Below are 21,389 nucleotides of genomic sequence, written 5' to 3'. Positions count from 1 at the left end.
AACCATTGTTGAAATTATTTTATTTACTCCAATTGTAATTTCCTGTTATTACAGGAATGCCAGAAATTTCAGCATTTAGCTATTCATTGTCTTAGTTAAATTGGTCAATTTATTATGAAAATGATCACAGTAGGTAAATATTAGTTTTTTAATAAGAGAATATAGTCTCATTTTTTCTTTACTTCTTTTTATTAGTTATGTGACACGACGTTTCGTGTCGCATTTAAGGCTTCTTCAGATAACTAGGATACAAACAACGCATACAAAGCAAAGGTTACATAATTACAGAATTTCTGTAATTATGCAACTGTTGCTGTTAAGAGGAAGCGAGGCTGTATTCTTGAAAAGCTTTTAGTTATAAAAACTATACCCTCGGCTTGGAAACGTCTCTGTAATTTAGATTTACAAAAATCACAAACTTAAGTTTCTATGGCAACTATCATTTTAATATTTAAATAATGATTTATGTGTTTTTCTCTTAAAAAGTACACCGCCAACTCTCCTAAATTTGGCAAGAGAAAATAATATCGCTATAATTTTGTTATTTTCAGGTTTAAGATGACCTAATCGGAGGCACCCTATATAGTAAGTTATCAATATTTAAGAAATTTCAAAAAAATATCTTTAAAGCGCCGGATAATTCGGATGAAAAACTTTAAACTCTCGAAATTTTACCTGAATTATTTGTAATTTTAACTTAACGCTAAAAATAGGCTTTCGCGCATTTTTTTAAGCTTTTAATTATAAATTTAAAAATTCGAAAAGATTAAGATGTTTTTAAAACACCTAAAATAATTTATAGGCATTCGAAATTTTACTTTAACTTTCACTTTCTGGAGTCTTTATATTTATACCTAACAAGATCATATCATAAGTCTTAAAAAAATTTATTATTATTTGGTTAATAATAAATTTTTATAATAAATTAAAAATTACTTGTAATTTTCGTGCGAAGGCCCAATTTTAGTGTTAAATTAAAATAACAAGTAAAGCATTTTTTTTTTTTAATTTAATGATAGTTTACGGGATGTCGTCAATAAACGAAATACCTGATTTTTTTTATCTGAAAGTGCTTACAGCTTTTGCATTTTTTTATAAACATGTCCACTTTTTGACACAATCCTCAAGATAATATTTCGGATCGAATGAGCTATCGTACATATTTTTAGAATGCTTACATCTATTTTTAGACTTCTTTATAACTTATTGACTAGGTATTTAACCCCTTAGCAGTGGCGACATTTACGCTTATTTACTTATTTTCTCAAAGAGGATTAATTTTCTTTAAAACAGCGCTTTGTTTTTAATTATCCGTCATTCACCTTCATAGATTACGATTACGTTACGATTACACATTACACATTACGATTCAAACTTTTCTTAAACATCATGAGAAAAATTAGATGTATTTAAAGATGTGTCTACCCAGCCTTAATCTTACAAAGATATAGGGAACCACATCACTAATGGATGCCATCAAAAAATCTCCAGAAATACTTTAAACAGTTGCTGTACTATTGTATGGAACACGCAGACATTTCCAATAAATAATATTAAATTCTCTTTCAAAAAAGATGTATGACAATATACCCCATGCTATCTGAAAAAATAATGATAAATGCTGCATCTGCTAAGAATTTGATAAAATAGTGCATTTACCTATTAATATAGCCCGTAAGAACGAAAATGCATGGGGGTACAGGCTGCAAAACAACTATTAAATTTAACCCTTAACTTAGTAAGTGCATATTACAGTTTACGTATCTTTCAATACTAAGTTTGGAAATAATAGTTAACTTTGAAGCTGATTCCCTATAGAAATTTTGTCTATGGAAACGTTCAGTTATAAGTCAGGCCTAAAAGAGTCTTAATATCGGTTTAAGGACAGATTCTTGAGAAACCCACTAAGAGTTTTCTAGTATTTGAGATTCAGAAGAATTCATGTAATGCATTTACCAAATAAATATAACTCCATGACAGGTCTATTTGCTTACAACCATAATGCAAAAGCTTCTTCAAAAGAATTCCGTCATATGCCTTTAATAGATCGTAAAACAATTGATATCCAAATAAAGACTTTTCGGTACTTAAAAGTTGCATCATTGGTTTTTTATTTAAATCCAAATTGGTAGCAGCTTAAAACTTTATTTCTATCTCAGAAAGAAAGCCATTTTAAGAATTTCTGAATAATATCTAAAAGAGTTGAAGAAGTCGAAGTCTGCCCAAATATGTTTTTGATATTACCACTTTTATGGATCACCACCTTTGTGGAGTGGAACTTTTGTTTGTAAATAATACTATATAACTATTTGTAAATAATAATAATAATAAAGTCTTTATTTGTACATTCACATTTCAGATTACAGATTGACAAATCAAAATAAAAAAATCAAATAAAAGTGAATATTCAAGAAGGCGAGGTTCAGTTTGTCAGATTATAAATCTAACAACTGTTCAACATTATAGTAAATGTGCGAGAGCAATGACTTGCAATTACCCACGTTAAAAGCAACTTTTTTGGCAAGCTGAAAAAACTGGTAAATTACATTAAAATTCTTATCTATTTTTATTTATAAAATTGCCTGTAGTATGGATTCATCTTTTTTTGAAGATATTAGTAAATATAATTTGGAAAACATTTTTTTAAACATATTTACAAAAATTTCAAAATTAATATCTAAGTTCAAAAATTAATATCTTAATAATCCTATAATTATTTGGCTTTGTAAGATGATATAAAGAAAAATATGACAGTATAATTGGAATCTGATTTAAAATATCTTTTTTGTTCTGTATATACAGGGTGATTTTTAAGCTGATACTTTTTTTTAACTGTGTATAGAACTCAGTAAAATTTAAAAAAATTTAAAATAACTTTATTCAAAAAACCGAAAAATAAAAAAATTGCATTGCCAAAATGTTATAAAATAAGTCCAATACGGTCCTCTCTAATTTAAATAAATTGTTCAAAGTTGTCATCATTACCTTCAACACAACGATTTGCTCGACGGAACCACTGTTCCGTCACGGCACGCAATAGAGAAATCGGTTTTTGTCTAACTGTTGCCGCAGCCTGCTCAATACGTGCTATTAGTTCTTCTTGTATGTCGATAGGCGTCTTGAAAACTAAACTTTTCATATACCCCAAAAAAAAAAAAGTCACATGGATTTAGGTCTGACGACCTTGGTGGCCATGCAACTGGTCTATTTCGGCCAATCTACCGATTTGGGTAACTTATATCCAAAAATTCGCTCACTTCTCGTCTAAAATGGGCAGGTGCTCCATCCTGCAGGAGCCACATAGCTTGCCTGATATTCAGTGGCACGTCTTCTAATAGAACAGGCAGATTATTTTGCAAAAATTCCAAATAAACATCGCCCGTCAAACGGTCTGGTAAGATAAATGGTCCAAATATCCCATTCACAATTCCTGCCCACACATTAGCAGAAAAGCAGTGTTGAAAATTGGTTCTGCGAATTGCATAGGGATTATTAACAGACCAAACATGCGTATTTAGAAAATTGTTAATTCCGTTTCGGGTGAATGTTCCCTCGTCCATGGCTCAAATTTTGTTCGAAAAATGTTGATCATTTTCATGTTATTGTAGGAATCATTCACAAAACTGAACTGTGCGGGGATCTTCGGGCAGCAGCGCTTGGATATGTTGAACGTGAAAGGGATTAAATTGATTCTAGCGCAATGTTGTCCATACTTTTGTTTGACTTAATCCGACCTGCCCTGCAACAACTCGAGTACTTGTTGTTGGATCTTCTTCGATGAGATTTAAAATTTGTTCTTTCCTATGAACATTTTCAGGTCTCCTTCCTCTTCCTGCATGCCCCCCACGATGGTCCCGTAAATTGCCAGTATCCCTAGCCCGTTGAATAAGATTTATGAACCTTCTGGGTGTATAATGATTCCGCAAAGGAAAGCGGTCTGCGTATAATACCGAAGTAGCAGCAGCACTTTGAAGACACTCTCCATAAATAGGCAACATATCCACAAAATCATTGTTTTTATAACGATGTGCCATTTTTAGGATTTGCAAATTTAAAATTAACAACAATGAACCAAAAGTGTCTAAGTCTAACTGCTCGGTACAATGCGTGATCGATAATACAAAGAAGGACATAGGATGCTCTAAGAAGTAGAGGTTTTATTAATATAAAGTTTCTTCATCAAACATTACATTAAAAATGCAATATATATATATATATATATATTGCATTTTTGAAAAATATTTCCTAGTTTTAAACCATAAACAATAACAATACATGTATTTTTATTTCAATTATACAGTTTAATAACAGACGACGAGATTCTATCTAACCATCCTGCTTAAAAATTGACTAAGGCTTACATTTCAATTTTCATAAATACTATCTAAATTTATATATTTATATATTATATATATTTATATATATATTTTAATTCCTTGTGTGAACTAAACATACTAAACGCAAAAATTTTTGCACATGCAGATGAAACCGCCATTATTTTTTGGGGAAACTCGTGGTATAATGCTAAAGAAAAACTTAAGGCCGGTTTTGAAGTTGTAAAAAATTATTTTAACACATTTAAACTATCACTTAACATAGACAAAACTTGCTATATGGCTTTTTCACTAACCGAAGCGAACCGTCCGGATTATAGTTCAATAGAAATAAACAACACATCACGAATTTAAGAATTAACGAATTTAAGTCAATAAAATACCTGGGTATAGTAATTGATTTACACCTAAAGTGGGATCAACATGTGCTATATTTGCGGAATAAAATAAGAAGTTTAATTCCAAAATTTTATATCTTGCGTGAAATATTAAACAAAAAAACTACTATTATGACATACAAAGCATTTGTTGAACTATTACTTGCCTATAGGATATTGGTATGGGGCGGTATGTATTCTAGCAATCTAGAACAGCTAAGGACTATCCAAAACTATATTCTTAAAGTTATTTTTAAAAAAGCAAGACTGTTTCCAACCTCTCTGCAGTATTCGTCCACTGTACGTATTGTCTCTTTGTAAATTTACTTATTTAAAAGATTGGATTAAAACAAATTTTATACAACACAAACACAACACTAGGCAAAACATTAACAAACACTTAAAAATACCTTCATCAAAAAGAAATCTCAATCTCAGATTTGCCACCTATTTAGCACCCAAATTTTACAACCTAATTCCACTAAATATCAGGAATTTAAAAAACAAAAAACTTTTTAATAAAAATGTCAAACAATTCATTTGTGATAACTTAAGTCTTTTTTTGAAGTTTCTCTAATACATCAATAAGTATGTAGTACGCTATTTTCGTGTAAAATAATTAAATTGTTTTGATATTTACATATTATATAGATGCCAATTTTGATCCAATTCGTAATACAATATTTATTTATTGCACACACAGGTATGCTTACCTAGGTGCAATTTAAACCTGTAAGAATTTATAATAATAATAATGTTTACTAGTATGTAAGTATTGATTTGTAAATTTCTTGAATAAAAAATAAAGAATATTTTGTTGAAGAGTGAGTGGTAAGTTTATCAAAAAGATATCTCGAACATTTGGACAAAACAATTTTATAAGTAAGGGTTGACAGATATACCAAATACCTTTACTCCAGATTCAACTACTTGGATGGTTCAAATAGAGGCGACACATGATAGATAAGATGAGAAAAATTAAGGCAAAAATTTTAAAATTTTTGGAAACTCTGTTTTTCTTTTTGATTAAGTGCTGGCCAGTAAAGACATCACAAAAAGAAAAATTAGATAGTATTAATGAGTTACACAAAGTTAATTGAATATTGACTGAAAGAATACTATTATGAGTAATATTAAGAGTTTTAATTTACTATAAGCTCCTTAAAGTAATTTAGATACGTGACTTTTAAATTTCAATTCCCTATCCACTCAAACACCTAATTTTTTTTACCATTCAGAAGGGGTTAGTGTTATATTTTCAATTTTAGATTCAAACTTATTTGGTTTATTTTGCGGCATTAAATAAATCTTCACAAAAAAATTAAAGGTAAATTTGGATATTATCTGCATATTTATGAGAACGGCATTCCTTCAAATATCTATTAAATTCACATGTGTAAAGAGAAAATAAAAGTGGCCCTAGATTTGACCCTTGTGGAACTCTGTATCATGACCTACATATTCAGGTACTTTAAATCCAATACAAACTCTTTGGTTTCTACCTGATAGGTAATTTTTAATAAGTTGGACAGCATTTACACTAATACCAAAATGCAAAATGGTGAAGTTTATAGCACAAGATTTCTTTATCTAAGGTGTCGAAGGCTTTAAAGAATTTATAAATTTTAAGTTGTTGTTTGAGCTAAGAATCCTATTACTTATATTTTTTGTAACAATTTAAGAATTTTAAAACTTAAAAGGATGAAGAAAAGCTCAAACTATTAAACAACGGTGGTAACCTAGCATATTAATGAAAATATTTTCAAACATAACAATTTGTTCGGAACTCCATAAGCCGTTAAAAAATAATCGTAAGTAATAAATAAGGCATTTATGTAAGGACTTATTTTCGATATCTTTCTTATGAAGAGCTAAATAATAATAGCATTTTGAAGCTTTAGAATTTTAAATCGCGTGTACGCCTTAAAATATATTTTTTAAAACTCGGTTTTCCGATCTATGTAAAGAGTAGCTGAATATTTACCATGTTGAACGTTAAAATTAATAACCTGAGAAAGCTTTTAAAATTTAATGAATGAGTTATATTGCGTAATTTAATTATTTGAATCATCATTGCCGATTCTGAGATTCTATATTTATCTTCTGTACTTAACTTAAGGTCACTTTGCATAAAAATATATAATAAACTATCGCTTGCCTTGGAAGCTATTACCTTAATCAAGAAAACCACAATTAACAACTAAATTTTCATGGAACTAGTCAAGAAATCGTATTAATCAGAATGATAAGATTATTACAAAGTAAGTGACAAAGCTATATTATGATATAATTCTGTATGCTTCTTAACTGTCTGATTTTCTTTTTTTTTATTTTACTTTATTTGCCTAAATTTATTTTCTTGTTTTATGCATTTAATGAAGTATAAAACGATGACAAAGTCGCTTTTAAGATAACAAACGTAAGTATTTTTCTAGGAAAAGAGAATCTAATGGCTTTTAAAATGATTACCCTTAAGCTTTGAATAACGGAAGAACCCTAGTCTTTTAAAAAGATGATGTAAGAAGTGGACTTTTTATTAGTATATCGTCGTATGTTATAAAACAATATATCTAAAATACATAGTTTTCTTAGCGAAATTACTTTTTTCACAATTTTTTGAGGAATTAATTGATTTTACTATTTTACTTGAGCTATTATTTTCATTATTTTTCTTTAATAATTTTGGAACTTCCCAATTAAAACTAAAAAAAATTTAAAGAAATTAACCCTAACATATTAAAAAATACTTTCAAAAAATTTCTGAACTATATGGACCAACAATAATAATCGAAACTAACAAATAAAATATTAAAATCAGATATGTAAGAACTGACTTTGCATATCTATCTAGAGAATAAATAGGTGAATAATAATAGCATTTTGAATCTTTAGGATCTTAAACTGCGTTTACTTCAAGAAAACTATTGTATAACTATTTTTAATACTTACTTTCTAGATATATGTTACGAATATGACACACTGAAAAAGCTTTTAAAATTAAATGAATAAGAGTTATTGCATAATTTAAGTAAGCACATGGAATAAATAACTATTTTATACTTTTTGGAATAAATATTAAATCTTGTCTGGAGAACATTTAAGTAACATTGTTGAATGTGCTTTTTGAATCATTTAATTTAAGGCGTAGTTGTCAATTTAACTAGTTGTTTCTAACAACTAGTTTCTTTAATGTGAAAAAAAATCTAATAGTTAAATATTATTTATTGTACTTATTAAACAATATATTTTCTAAATTAATTTAAAAAGAATTTTTAAATTAAAGTCGGTAACCAATTAATTTTATGTCGCAGTCGCTTTCTCAGGCTTTATAGTCAAATAAGCTTAAAATTATACACTTATACGGATTTATGTATTATTCAATAAGCTTTCTAATGTAAGAATTTACTTCGAATATATTCACTTTCTTTGATGTGTCATCACGAATTGAATTAACGTAAGTATAAATAGCTGCAAATAATAGAAATTCTTTATATATAAACAAACAAACAAAAAACAAATAGCAATGTCACGGTCTCATAAGCAAATTTTTATTGGCTACACGTGTTTCGCTCTGTATAGGCAGGGCATCATCAGGCCTTAGGACCTACAACCTAACATACACTGTAAAACAATAATGTTGACAACTAAGGCCTGATGATGCACTGCTTATACAGGGAAAAACACGTGTAGCCAATAAAAATTTGCTTATGAGACCATAACATTGTTTTTTGTTTGTTTGTTTACATTTTGTGTGGTCTCTTGGAGAAAATGGATGAGGATTTTATATACAGTGACCGCCTAAAGTTCCGCATAAATTCGATAAAAATTAGAGACATGATTTTTTGAGAAAACGCTCGGACCCGTCAGTTTTTATTTTAAGTTGCGCATTATTTAACATAAATTTTTGTATACAGGGCGGAACAAAAAAAAAAGATATGACTTCATCGGTCATTTTTTTAAATGGAATGCTATATTTTTTATTGCATTTATGAAATATAGGCGAAATTCCAGGCATGTTTCGTATAACACACCTTATCTCAAAACTCAACTGTTTCAGAAATATTTACATTTAACCAACAAGAAAGCAAGTAAAATATGTGAAATAATGCGCAACTTAAAATAAAAATCGACGGGTCTGAGCGTTTTCTCAAAATCATGTCTCTAATTTTTATCGAATTTATGCGGAACTTTAGACGGTCACTGTATATAAAAGGTATTTTTAAAGTACGCTAGTAAGTGAGCCGTCCGTTTTCTAAATCTAATTTCGATTGTTTTTCTTTTTATAAGGACACTTGAAAATCAAAAGATACGCTAACCATTCAACATCACTAAAAGATTTGGGACGGCGGATAATTGATGAAAATCATCAAATCACCCTACAGATACTTCAAAATATCCGAAAGTCTCTTGAACAAGACTTGCGTTATTGCATGGAGGCTCAGGCAATTTTAATATTTATATAACTCACTGGTAAGCATTTAAAGAAAATAAAAATGACCTGAGGTGCTCAGTTTAATTTTCAAATGGCCACCCTATACAGGCTGGTGAATCGCTCATGAGGTGCTTAATGGCGAAATATGCAACGCGCACACATACATTTCGTACACTCAGCTACTCGCCTGCTACGTCGTTGTTTTTCTTTACGACACTAGTAAGCTTCTGACTTTGATGGGAGTACCTATTTAATTGCAATAAAATTTCTTAAAATATTTCGCTAAAATTCATTTCTATTTACATCAGTGTTTAACCCACATAGAATTAGAATCTGACGTAAAATGATAATAAAAAGACGTTATTTTAATTGAAAAAAAAACTTTAATAGAAATAAAAAAACTATATAAAAAAATAAACCTCTTAAAAATAAACTGAATGAAAATTAATTATTTAAATAGAAGGCCCAAACAGACGTCGTTCTTCCTTTGGTACATTCGAGAGTTTTCTGTCGCACGTCCTCTAAATCTGTTGGCCTACTAAGATAACGCCAAGAATTAAAGTTATTTGGAGACAAATCTGGAGATCTAGAAGGCCCTTTAATATCCTCAGTCTTTACTAATAAGATTATTAAGAAAATTATTTATTTAAAAATCTTTTACCATAACCGCATTATAAGCAGGACAGTCGTCTTGTTGAAAATAGACTGGTTCTGGTTTAAATTGGGGAAGAAATCGCAGAAAAAACTTAATTTTGCAGCAACGTTATTTTGGACGTTTAAAGCACCATCAATAAAAATGGCCCTAAAATGAATGATGAGAATATTTCGTAAAAAAAAATTTATATACTTTTTCCATCATGGCTTCACAAAATGTAATTCTTCGCCACTGGTCTTTGGCAAATATCTCCTATAGAGTCTTAAAATATTTGAAACATTTATACCTATGTTTTTTTTTCGAAATAATAGCAACAGTTTTCTGGTCCATGCCTAGTTCTTCTCCAATACTGACAAGTTGAATCCACTTCTAGGGCCCTTCAGACCTTTCTTCGAGTCGTCTTTCTCTTGGAATCTTTTGATTTGAAGATTCTTGCACATAAATAGAGCATTTATGTCAATATTGAAGACAAAAGGGTCTGGAAGTACCAAACCACATTTAAAATTGTTTTCTTTGCAGGGATTCATTCTATTTTTAAATATAATTAAACACAAATCCCTAGATTACACTACTTTGCCTCCATAAAACCATTTTAATAATTTGAGCTCTTTCGGAAAGAGATTTACACTCTTATCTCGCATAAGGCATGCTGATATTTTTATTATTATTCTGTAAAAAATAAAAATAGCAAATACTTATTAGATTACCGAAGGCAGCCACTTATCGACGAGAAGAAGCGGTGTTGCTATTGTTTTTGATAATGCCTAATTTTCAATTCCCTAACCTGTATACATGATTACAGTTCTGATTTATATAGGCTTAATAAAATCTATGCCTAATTTAAACGTACTTCATGTAAGTCAAAACTGATCTAATTAAACTAGTACTTTAAAGAAACTATAAAAATTAGTTCATCTATATATCCTGAGCAATTCTTTGGAACCAACTTTTAGGATTAAGTCAAGCTATTTCTGATAAAAATAAAGCAAAATTACGTGGTTAATATTTATATATTATATTACGGTTAATTGTTTTATACTTAACCTAAGCAAAAATAAATAATTGGTTCCCGAAAATAGATAACTGTTTACTAAAAAAAGTTTATGCATCAATTTAACAAAAAAAAATATAATGCACATTTTACTTGTTGACAAGCACATTTTTATCGCATTTCTACAGCGTTTGTAGCTGCAATAAATATCTTTCTTTGACATCAAGTCGATGGCAAATGACTACATGATATGGTGTTTATTTCTTATTTTCCAGATAAGAAAACTTTTGCAGAGGAACTAAAAGAAGTTTCTAAGAAAAAAGTAAATATTCTTGAACGATTTGAAAGCTACTTTTGCCATTTATTACTATATTTTGAGGTGAAAAGACGCAGCAATTCCGATCATTAGAACTTTTCGCAATAGCGTCGTATTTTATAAGAATTTTGTTGCATTTTTAAAATAGATGAAAAGAAACGACTCTTTTAAAGAAAGTAGAATAGTTTATATATAGAAATATATAGAAATAAAATAGTTTTTTGTAAGGATCATATAAAATCAACTTTTTTCCTCTCAAGACTCGTTTTTTAATCTTTTAAATTCGAATAAATTTATATACATTTGATTATGTTTCAAATAAATAAAAAATTAACTCACCTTTGGTAGGCGTGGGATCCCTCAATTTGACTAAAGCTGTTCCTGTGGCGATCAACCATTGTACTTACATTATTTCCTTAAATTCCTTGCTGAAAAATATAATATTTTCATTAATAGTAAAGAATTACTTTTTTAAAAATTTACAAATTAAATTTAATAGTTTAAGCATTAATTAAATGGCCATATATTTATCATGTCTTAAAATAGCTTTTAAATAATTGGTTTTAAACTAGCTGTAATTGTTCGATCTTAGAATTAGATAAAATATACATAACATAGAGGTGTGTACATTGATAGGAGCGTACCTACCCTCATATTGAAATAAACCTTTTTCGAAAACTTTCTTATAATATCATCATCAAAATTTATATTGCATTTAAACAAAACTCCTAGATATTCCATTTGGTTTTCATGTTTCTGACCTTTAGTTATCATGACAATATAATGATTTTCGAAGCCTATATCAGTTAATTTTTATTTTTTCCAAACAAGCATAACTTTGATTTTGACGCATTAATACGTAGCTTATTATTAGATAACTAGATATAGTTATAGATATATTTTAATATATATAAATAATTCACTACATTAGTTATATTATTTATACATATTAAAAAAGGACCTAAAATCTTGTGAAACTCTATATTCTATCCCCAATGTATTGATAAGGATTTATTATAAAAGAAAAATACTGATGTCTATAATCTAATTAAAATAATTTTAATACTGTTTTTCTAATGCCTATTTCCTTAATTTTTTTTTATTAACAAACCTATATCTACAGTTTTAGTACCCATTTGAAATTCAACAAAATTATCCTTACCGATTTTTTTAAGAAAATCATCCCAGACTCTAATTATCACAGATTCGCATTAATAATTTTTTGGAAAGCAGGCTAGTTTGCTGCTATTATATTATTATTATTATCGCAGTAATTTTGCAAGTAAATTTTGTGTGCAAGTTCTAGTTCCTTTTTATAAACGCTGACTTGAAGTCATTTGCCAGGTATGATTTTTTTTAAATAGACACATTTTTGGACAGGTATCAAAGCCGACATTTTTCCTGCCTCTGGAAAATTATCACTTATGAACCATGTTTTTATAATATATAATACGCGATTTTCAATAGCATAACAAGCATCACATATAATTTTTCTTGAGATGCCATTATAACCACTCCCGATGTTGTGAAAATTTTGAAAAAGGCCTCTAATTTCTAATAACATTACTAATAATTATTCCTGAAGGAGAATGTTTTGGAATGTTACTAATGATGACCAAACCTAACCTAATCCAAGAGTTAGTATTTTTTTTAAATAGTTCAAACGATTTATATTATTTACAAAAAAAAAAGTTAGAAATATTCCCACTATTATTATTCCAATACACAGGGCTTTTATTTCAAAACGAACCATCTGTAACAACTTAAAATAAAAAAATTAAAACACGCCAATCTAGATATGAGTCTATCAGCGCAACAGTGGCCTAAGCCCAAAAGAATGCTTTGAGAAAATTTACATTATAATTTTAGCGTTAAATTATAATTTTTTTTTTGGTAAAAGTTATGTAAATTAGAAAAACTTTTTACAATTTTTAATCTATGTTTAATATTTTTTATTTAATGATTAGGTTAGGCCACTGTTGCATTATTAAAATTGCGATAATGTGTTAATTAGCCTGATTTATTGGTAGTATATTATTACTAAAAAACAAAAAATAATTAGAATATTTTATTAGAAAGTCATAAAATTATAGTAAACATTAAACTAAAAATACAAATAAGCAAAATGTCAAAATATTGCTAGACTTAGACGTCTTCTGTTTCTTCTTCCTCCTCTCCTTCGGAAAAAATCTCTTCTGATGTATTTTGTGATGTTTTTCAGTTTTTGTAAAAATCGTAATGAATTGGCGGTATGAAGGGAATTAACTCCAGAAGGTCTTTCTTCTTTTTAACGTCTATGTTGCGGCCTTTGAGATACAAGTAACTAAGTTCCATACTCTCCAAAGTTTGTATTGATCTTATTTTTTCAACACTAAATGATTCGAATACTACATCTTCATTATTGAGTACTTGTAGAATATACAAAATGGCTCTGATTTTTTATAAAGTAGCCACTGAATCTTAAGCCACTCTACTTTCGATTTAGTTGCTGATATTTTTCGATTAGTTAGATTTTGTTCCAACTTTGCTGTAAAGTAGAACTCACTGCCAGACATTTCTATTACTTTAAAGGGTAATCTTTTTCTGGATGATTGAACAACTTTCCTCCAATCATTTGGAATAAAAATGTCTCTAAAGATTTTTTTTTGTTTTTCCACCAACCCGAAATCCTGGTCACAAGGTAGAAAGGAGTGCCCACTTACTAAAAATTTATGATTAATTTCATTAACCATGTTTAGTTCTGAGGACACAATGTAACTGCATAAAGCTGCCATCTTAAAATTTCTGTTTTGCCCACTGCATTGATCTGAATACATGATTAGTCTTTCAGTGCTGACATAATTTTAACAAAATGGAAAATGCATGAACCCACTTCTTGAGGACTTCTGGAAGCAACAGATTCGTCCCATGTGTACATAAACACTTCATTTGTGCCTAAATTATGGATACCGAGGCAGTACGTCCAAAGTTGTCTCTTATAATAACAAATCCCAGTAGATATGACGGGTGTTGGTAAAGTTTTCATGAGGTCGAAAGCTATGGCAGTTACTTCGTCTGGATTTGTTTTTGCACAATCCCCATCTCTCTTCATACCATCTCTGGCAGAAGTTGCTTTCCGATGATGCAACTCTCGTTCCATTTGAATTTGTTGTTTTTCTGCATCATCCGTTGAAAACTTTATTTTGTTTTCAAATAAATCACACTTCTTGCAAGAATCTTTTATCGGGGCGTGGAAACAAAGGTTAAATTTAAAAAAAAAATTTCTCTGAATATGAACATCGAGACAGGAGTCACGTTTTCGAGTTTTTTTTCTTGTTTATAAAGTTCATATATCTTTCCAAGACTTAAATCTGGGGCTAAATACTTTCTGTGTGGGTTTTTGCGTCGAGTGTAATGAGACTCATACGCAGGGAATTTTTCAATAAATTGTATTACGCTCTGAACCATTACATCTGGAGTTTTGTTTATAGATGTTCCCTTACCCCTTTCATCTACTGGTGCAACTAAACCTTCTTTCTTAGTAGCCAACACCCGACTGATTCTGCCATCAGAAACTTGAAGGACTTTCTTAAAAAACAATTTGCAGACTTTTATTTTTTCCCCAGCATCACTACATAAAAAGTAAATACGAGTTTTCTCATGCCTTGAAGCTCCGGCTCTTTCAGTATAGGTTCTTAATTTATTTACAACTTCAACAAGTGCAAAAATATAGGCAGATTGTAGATCAAATCTTTCAATGCTATAAAATAACGTAAAAATAGCTTGTTGGCGCTGTGAATTAATTTTTTCCCAACAGTGAATTTCACAACAGTCTTGTACTTCTAGAAAAATTTTAGCTGGCACAACTCTTTTGGACCTATTAACGTATTCTTGACCGGCACTTCGTTTTTTCTTTGCAATATTACGTTTCCATTTACTTTCATTTCTTATGCGTTTTTTACCTCTACTTTGTTTTTCGGCTTTACTATCGGACCCCGTAGATTCATTTCGTTGTTCAAATATTTCATTGCCCGTTTCAGATGGTACATACTCCGACCCAGAATCTTGAAATGGATCTTCATCACTATTTTCTAAACCTAAAACAAAAAATAAATAATATTTATTTTTTATTTTCTAATTTTCAGAAACTACGGAGAATAATATTAAAAAACGACTCCTCTGTTGAAATTATTATGAATTGTTATTGTTTCAAAAAACCATTTTGCAAGAACTTAATTGGGCAATCCAAACCACGTGACTTATTCATCTATTCAATATGACGGTGATGGTCAAACATTGAAATCGATCCGCATTTACTAACGAAAGTCAACACATTTTCTTATATCGCAGGTATTTTTAAATAATTTAACAATTTGTACCCTTTGTATGATAAAAATCCGCCAAAATAATCAGTAAAAATTGCAATTCTCAATATTCAAAAATAATTGCAATTTAACATGTAAACAACACACTGTTTGACCATCGCAGTCACATTTTGACTTTGACAGGTTGTTGGATTGCCTAATTTAAAAATTGTTAAAACCTAACCTCAAAAATATATCCGGTTAAATCGTAACAAATAATATAACGTAAAATGTATACAAAATACTTACCGACAATAAAAGATGAAGAACAAGCCATAATCACATCAAGTTACTTCTTTTTAACTTTATACTATAAAGAAAACAGTCTATTTTCACTTTTACGCTGACGCACGAGATTTTTTGTTTACAACAGAATAATAATGCGGCAGTGGCCTAACCCACAGACTACAGGGTTAGGCCAGTATTGCACTCAGTTATACGACTAATCAGGAAATGCAACAAGTAACTATAGTGCTGCCATCTATTATCAAAGAGAGAAAGGTGGCTTGGGCCACTGTTGCCTTAAAGATCGCGCTATATGGAACATAAATGAGCATAAAATGCAAAATGTCAATTTTGTGGGTTAGGCTACTGTTGCGCTGATAGTCTCATATACAGGGGGACGTTTTATTTTATATTGGACAAAGTTCTCAATTCAAATCGGCTGGAGGTGAAGAAGTGATTAACAGAACGACGTGTTTTTTTTTAAGAAGTTGTTAGGGATGGTATGTTCTGAAATGATAGAACTGTAAATTTAAAAGATTGTGTTCAGTATTTTAATTATTCATTAATCTACAGGAAAAAAAATTACTTCGTATTATTATTTTGCCAATTACGTGTACCTGGATTTTACATAAAACTAAGAAATTAATAATAGGGAATATATACTTAAAAATGTTAATGAGTCATTCATTATACTTTAACCACAAAACCATTTTTCTCCCTTATAGAAAAAGATTACTCCTATAGGACAATATTTTTAAATAAATTTAAATATAATGGATGATTTTTTGGCTGATGGAAAGGAAGAATACATAACCAAATCAGCACCATATGATAGCGTTAAATTACCAAAATTGTAAAAATGTATCAAATCTTTATTGAAACTGTACTAGCCGTGTATCATTTGAAAAAAAGTTATATAAAAATCTCCGTAAAACAATGAATCGACATGAATAATCCTTTGTCACAGATTCGAAAATTAACAAGACATACAACGTATGATTCTTATATCGTAATTTATATAAAAGACCGCATTTTTCTGTCATATTCATAAATGGATTAATTAAATATAGAGATAAACATTTAATATTTTTAAATTATTATATTTTAATACTATCTACTAAATATTATATCGTTAATTGTATATTTAGGTTTCAAAATATGTTTTATAATATTATGTGTAATTCTCGTGTATAGCCTTATACGAATAAATTCATTTCGTATATCATTAATTTTTTAAAGAATTAGGTACAGTATTAAACCCTTTTGATAATATTATAGCAACATGTATATTAGATGTCAAATAGAATGTTCTGTTGGCATTTTATCTCTTTTCCGCTTTTTTCATTTGCAAATCAATTTGGATTTGGGAGGGCGATATTAAATTTATTTTTGCTTATATAATTTTAGGATATTTGCATTTAAATTATGCTTGGAGATTCCCTTTATGTTATTTAAGGAAAATTTTCATATGTAGTTTTCCCCAGAAGTAAGTTTTCAATATGGACAAAATTTATATTTATTACCTTCATATACCCTCAATAAATTATTTTTATTAATTTAAGTTAGTTACCATATTATAACTTTAACTGGGTTGCTATCTATACGTCGCTATTAATAGATAAATTAAGATATGTCGCATTATCGTTTCATATTCTTATTTCTTTCCACTGCAATACTTTATTATTTAGATATAAAACTAATTTAGTTTATTAACAAATTTTACAAAATGCCTTGTTAGTTAACAGCTAGTTTATAGTTTTATACACGATGTTTTTAAAAGGAATTTACAACGCTTTATCTATATTAATAGGGTATGCATATGATACTTAAATTAATCATTCTTTTAAGGCTGAATTTATGTTAAGGCATTTAATAAGATCAACGATGATTTTTCCAAAATTCCTGTTTTTTCCTTTCAAAATGATTTCAAACTTGACCCTTCAAAGTGCTAATATGTGCTTCATTTGCGCGGCTTTTGATGGGAAATTTGCTAAATTTGATTAAATCTGCTAAAAATCTTGGATTGTTTTTGGATGATAAGTTACGCTTTAAGTTTCTACTATTATTGAAAAATCATACTATGCTTTAAAGCCATTGTATGCAAGCAGAAATATAATTAGTTTTAAAGGAAAAACTATTTGAGTCTTTAATATAATCTATTATGAGTTACTGCAATATTGTTTATTTTTCATTTAAGATAAAATTACTAAGTATCATTTGCGAAAGCTGCAAAATCAATGCTGCAGATTTATTATTGGCATGAGAAAGTATGATAGAGTCTCTGTAAGAACATGTTGCGCGTAGAAAATCTTTTTTCTTTGCAATTGGCAGTTTTTGTGCATAAACTGCTAGACGTAGGTCTTCTTCTCTCTACCTCCGTGAAAAAATTACCCTTCGGAAACAATTTCCACCATACAAATACAAAATTTATATATAAGTTGTCAATACCTAGATATCGATCAGCCTTCTTTCGTCATAGTTTTCTATATAATGCTGTATCAGTTTAAGAAATGACATTAGTAGGTTTCAAAAGTAAGATAAGGCTGCATTTTTTAACAAACGAGAACAATTAAGGACCAATGAAAATTATGTTGCTTATTTTTACTAGAATAGGTTAAGTAGTTTAGCTTTAGGTTAGACTTCGTGCATGTACATACATTATTGAGAAGTACAAATAAAGGCATTATTTATTTATTGATATTTTATATATCTTTTATCTCCTGAAGTCTTATAAAGAAAGAGACACTCTGTTAACTATTGTAAAGGATGAACCATTTTAACAAGTAAAATCCAGCCTCTGTGCATTTAACTTTTATCATATTTAGCTAAATTAAACCTAATTTTCTATTATGGAATTTGTTTGACTTACAAAAATTTGCAGAATTTTTCAAGTAAAATCAATTAATTTAAATCTACAGTTGATCTTTTGATATCTAAAAATTTATTATTATTATTTTTTTGTTAATTATTAATAAAGCCAGGTTATAAGTTACGATTTAAATTGAGATTTTTTTTAATTAAACGCAAAAAATATGTTAAAAGACTAAAAAAAATACCACTTATATTTATTTGACACTTTAAAATAGATGATTAAAATAAAACCTAATTATTCCAAAAACTATAAAAATAAGTAAAAAAAATTAGTTGGTTAGTTGTAGGTATATGTAAATTATAATAGGCTATATTACCATATGTACTTTAGTAAGCCGTAGATAATACCAGGTTTGAATAAAAGTAGTTTTCTACCTAAATAGTTTATTAGCATGTAAATTTCATTCTAGCTATCTTACAAACATTCTAGAATCTAATCATAAAAAAGCAAAGAGAAATTATTTTTCGAAAAGCGCTTATTTAAGGAACCAAAACTCTTAGACACTAGGACTGAAAAAAAATAAAAAAATTATATGTTAAATGAGTTTCATTCTTTTTTATTATTTTGTTTATGTTTATTTTTACACTTCTTTGGACGAATAATTGAAAATTATACGTGTTTATTTGCATAACTTTTAGTTTGAGATAAGAAACCGCAGGGTATTTTCTTTGAAATTATGAAAAATGAATGAATTTACATAAAATACACTAACTTGGTCATATATTAAAAAAATTAAAACACACACTCCTATAAGTATTATTTTTATAAAATAGCCGTAAACAAAAAATTAATAATTACTAAATGATGTATACTATATATTTTCTTGGGTAATATAAAAATTGATTCTAATAAGTAAATATAGTAACTTTACAAGGTCTTTCGCTGTTAGCTCTACTGTATAGGCTGTATATTACTCGTTTTCTGATAATCCAGTTCAACAAAATATTTAATTAAATATTTGTATTATATATACAAATAATGTGGAGGACATCAGAGGACCAGAGATAAAAGAGGAAAAATATGGGGAGGCACTTAGGAACGCAAAGCATCCAAAGCAAATGTCACAGATATCATATTTTTGCAATATTTTTTTATTCAACTATTTGATTTTAATGGTAATATTATAGGACAGATCAATACTTTTACAATTGGTAGTAATGTTATGCCGAATTAAATTAATTTCGTGAATAATAATTAAAAAAACCTTAAATAGCATATTTATTCACTAACGCCTTTCTCTCTCATGTACATAAAAAGTTTGCATTTTAAAATATTACTGAATATGTTATAATTATTTTTAAGAAACATTATATGTCTAACATCGTAATCACTTGTTTTTCAGGTCTTTTCGACTCACTTTTAAGAACATATTATTAACTTTTATAGATAATATTCTTAGCCCTATGGTTGAAACCTTTGGGGCGACACGTAGTCACCCAACAGTTTTACCATTAACCAAAACTATTTATTTTACTCTCAGCACGTGTATCACTAATAATGTTAAATTCTTCAGGAAAAGATTAAAACTGAACTAAACTAAAACTACATATAAGGACACTTAATATATATTGAAAATAATAGACTTGTTATATAAAAATGTTAATAAAAACTTCTATGATCTATGCAGTTTTTATAAACGATATACAAAAACAATAATAAAGGAAAACATGCAAAAAATATTAAAAAATCATTCGCAATAATATTCAAATCACAAAACAGTTTTACCACTAACCAAAACTATTTATTGTACTCAAGACACGTGTTTCGCTAACGATGTTGGCATCTTCAGGAGAAGATTAAAACTACTTATAACTGAACTTATATTACTTTATTACATACATATTAAATAGTTCAAAAAAGTTTTGATCGATGATCAATTATAATTCCTACATGAATTTTGTTTTAATAACATAAACATATTATTTAATGTAACATATATTTGGTTTCTAGCAGTCGATATCATGACACTTATTTTAAATTATTTGAACGTTTTAAAAACATATGCAAATTTTTGAAATATTAAAAAGTTTGGCTAAGTCATAAATTTTGCCTTAAAAATAAATATTCTATACTATTGTTACCTACTGGTTATTGCTAATATAAGAAATTTTAATATATTTTATAAAATTTAATTTATTTTATGAAGCATAACACGTAAGGTGATGATGAACATATTATTAATAAATTTTAACAGACATTTACCACGACATCTTATCAGAAGCGAATGTTAAAATATGTGTGGATACAGTCATTTTAATGTAAGTTAAATGATAATTTTTTTTTAAATATTACAGGCAAATACAATTAATAGGATAAGTGTATAGTGCTTTAAAGAATTATGTTCGAATAGTTTTTTATTGAAACACAAAAATAAGTTTAAATTCATAAGTGCTGGGTGACGCAGTATAATTTAAAAAAATAAACAAATGAAAAATTGTGTCTTTTTTTGGCGGGAAAAAAATAAATCTACAACTAGTATGACTCACCTAATCTATCGTAGTTACGTAGAGTGAAACTCAGTCGTTACGGCACGTGCACTACACACAACGAGAAAAGCACATGTGCATGGAACAGACTTCTGGCGCCTGAAGTTCTTCGCTCGCATGCGCACTAGCTTATTCTCCAGCGTTGTCACATCAGACATAATCAAGTGTAAACGCACCAGGATAATATTTGGAGTTTTGACTCTGATTTTATTTATTTTGGCGCGCTCAACTCGGTTTTTATCTAGCAAAAAAAACATATAAATACTTCCTGTTTTCTTGTCGATCCGTTTTGTTAAAGTTTATTAATATCTACTGTAACTTCAAATAATCATTTACCCGATATAAAAGGTGCTTATAA

At 28.7% G+C, this 21,389-nt stretch overlaps 1 protein-coding gene across 2 annotated transcripts in view; it reads right to left on the bottom strand.

Moving 5' to 3' along the window:
• The window catches only part of LOC126748925 (atrial natriuretic peptide-converting enzyme), a 126,769-nt gene extending 105,683 nt beyond the window's left edge, over positions 1–21,086 (bottom strand). For both annotated transcript variants that reach the window (XM_050458467.1, XM_050458468.1), the window contains exons 1-2: positions 21,032–21,086; positions 11,445–11,533 (exon numbers count right to left, since the gene is read on the bottom strand). In XM_050458467.1, the coding sequence (XP_050314424.1) occupies positions 11,445–11,503 (59 nt within the window). In that variant the 5' untranslated portion in view covers positions 11,504–11,533; positions 21,032–21,086. The remainder of the gene's footprint in view (positions 1–11,444; positions 11,534–21,031) is intronic.
• Between the last annotated feature and the right edge of the window lie 303 nt (positions 21,087–21,389).

The sequence above is a fragment of the Anthonomus grandis genome, chromosome 22 (assembly GCF_022605725.1).
Source record: "Anthonomus grandis grandis chromosome 22, icAntGran1.3, whole genome shotgun sequence".
Taxonomy (NCBI): Eukaryota; Metazoa; Arthropoda; class Insecta; order Coleoptera; family Curculionidae; genus Anthonomus; species Anthonomus grandis.
Note: the sequence above shows the minus strand (reverse complement) of the source record. Positions and strands in the feature narration are given on the sequence as shown.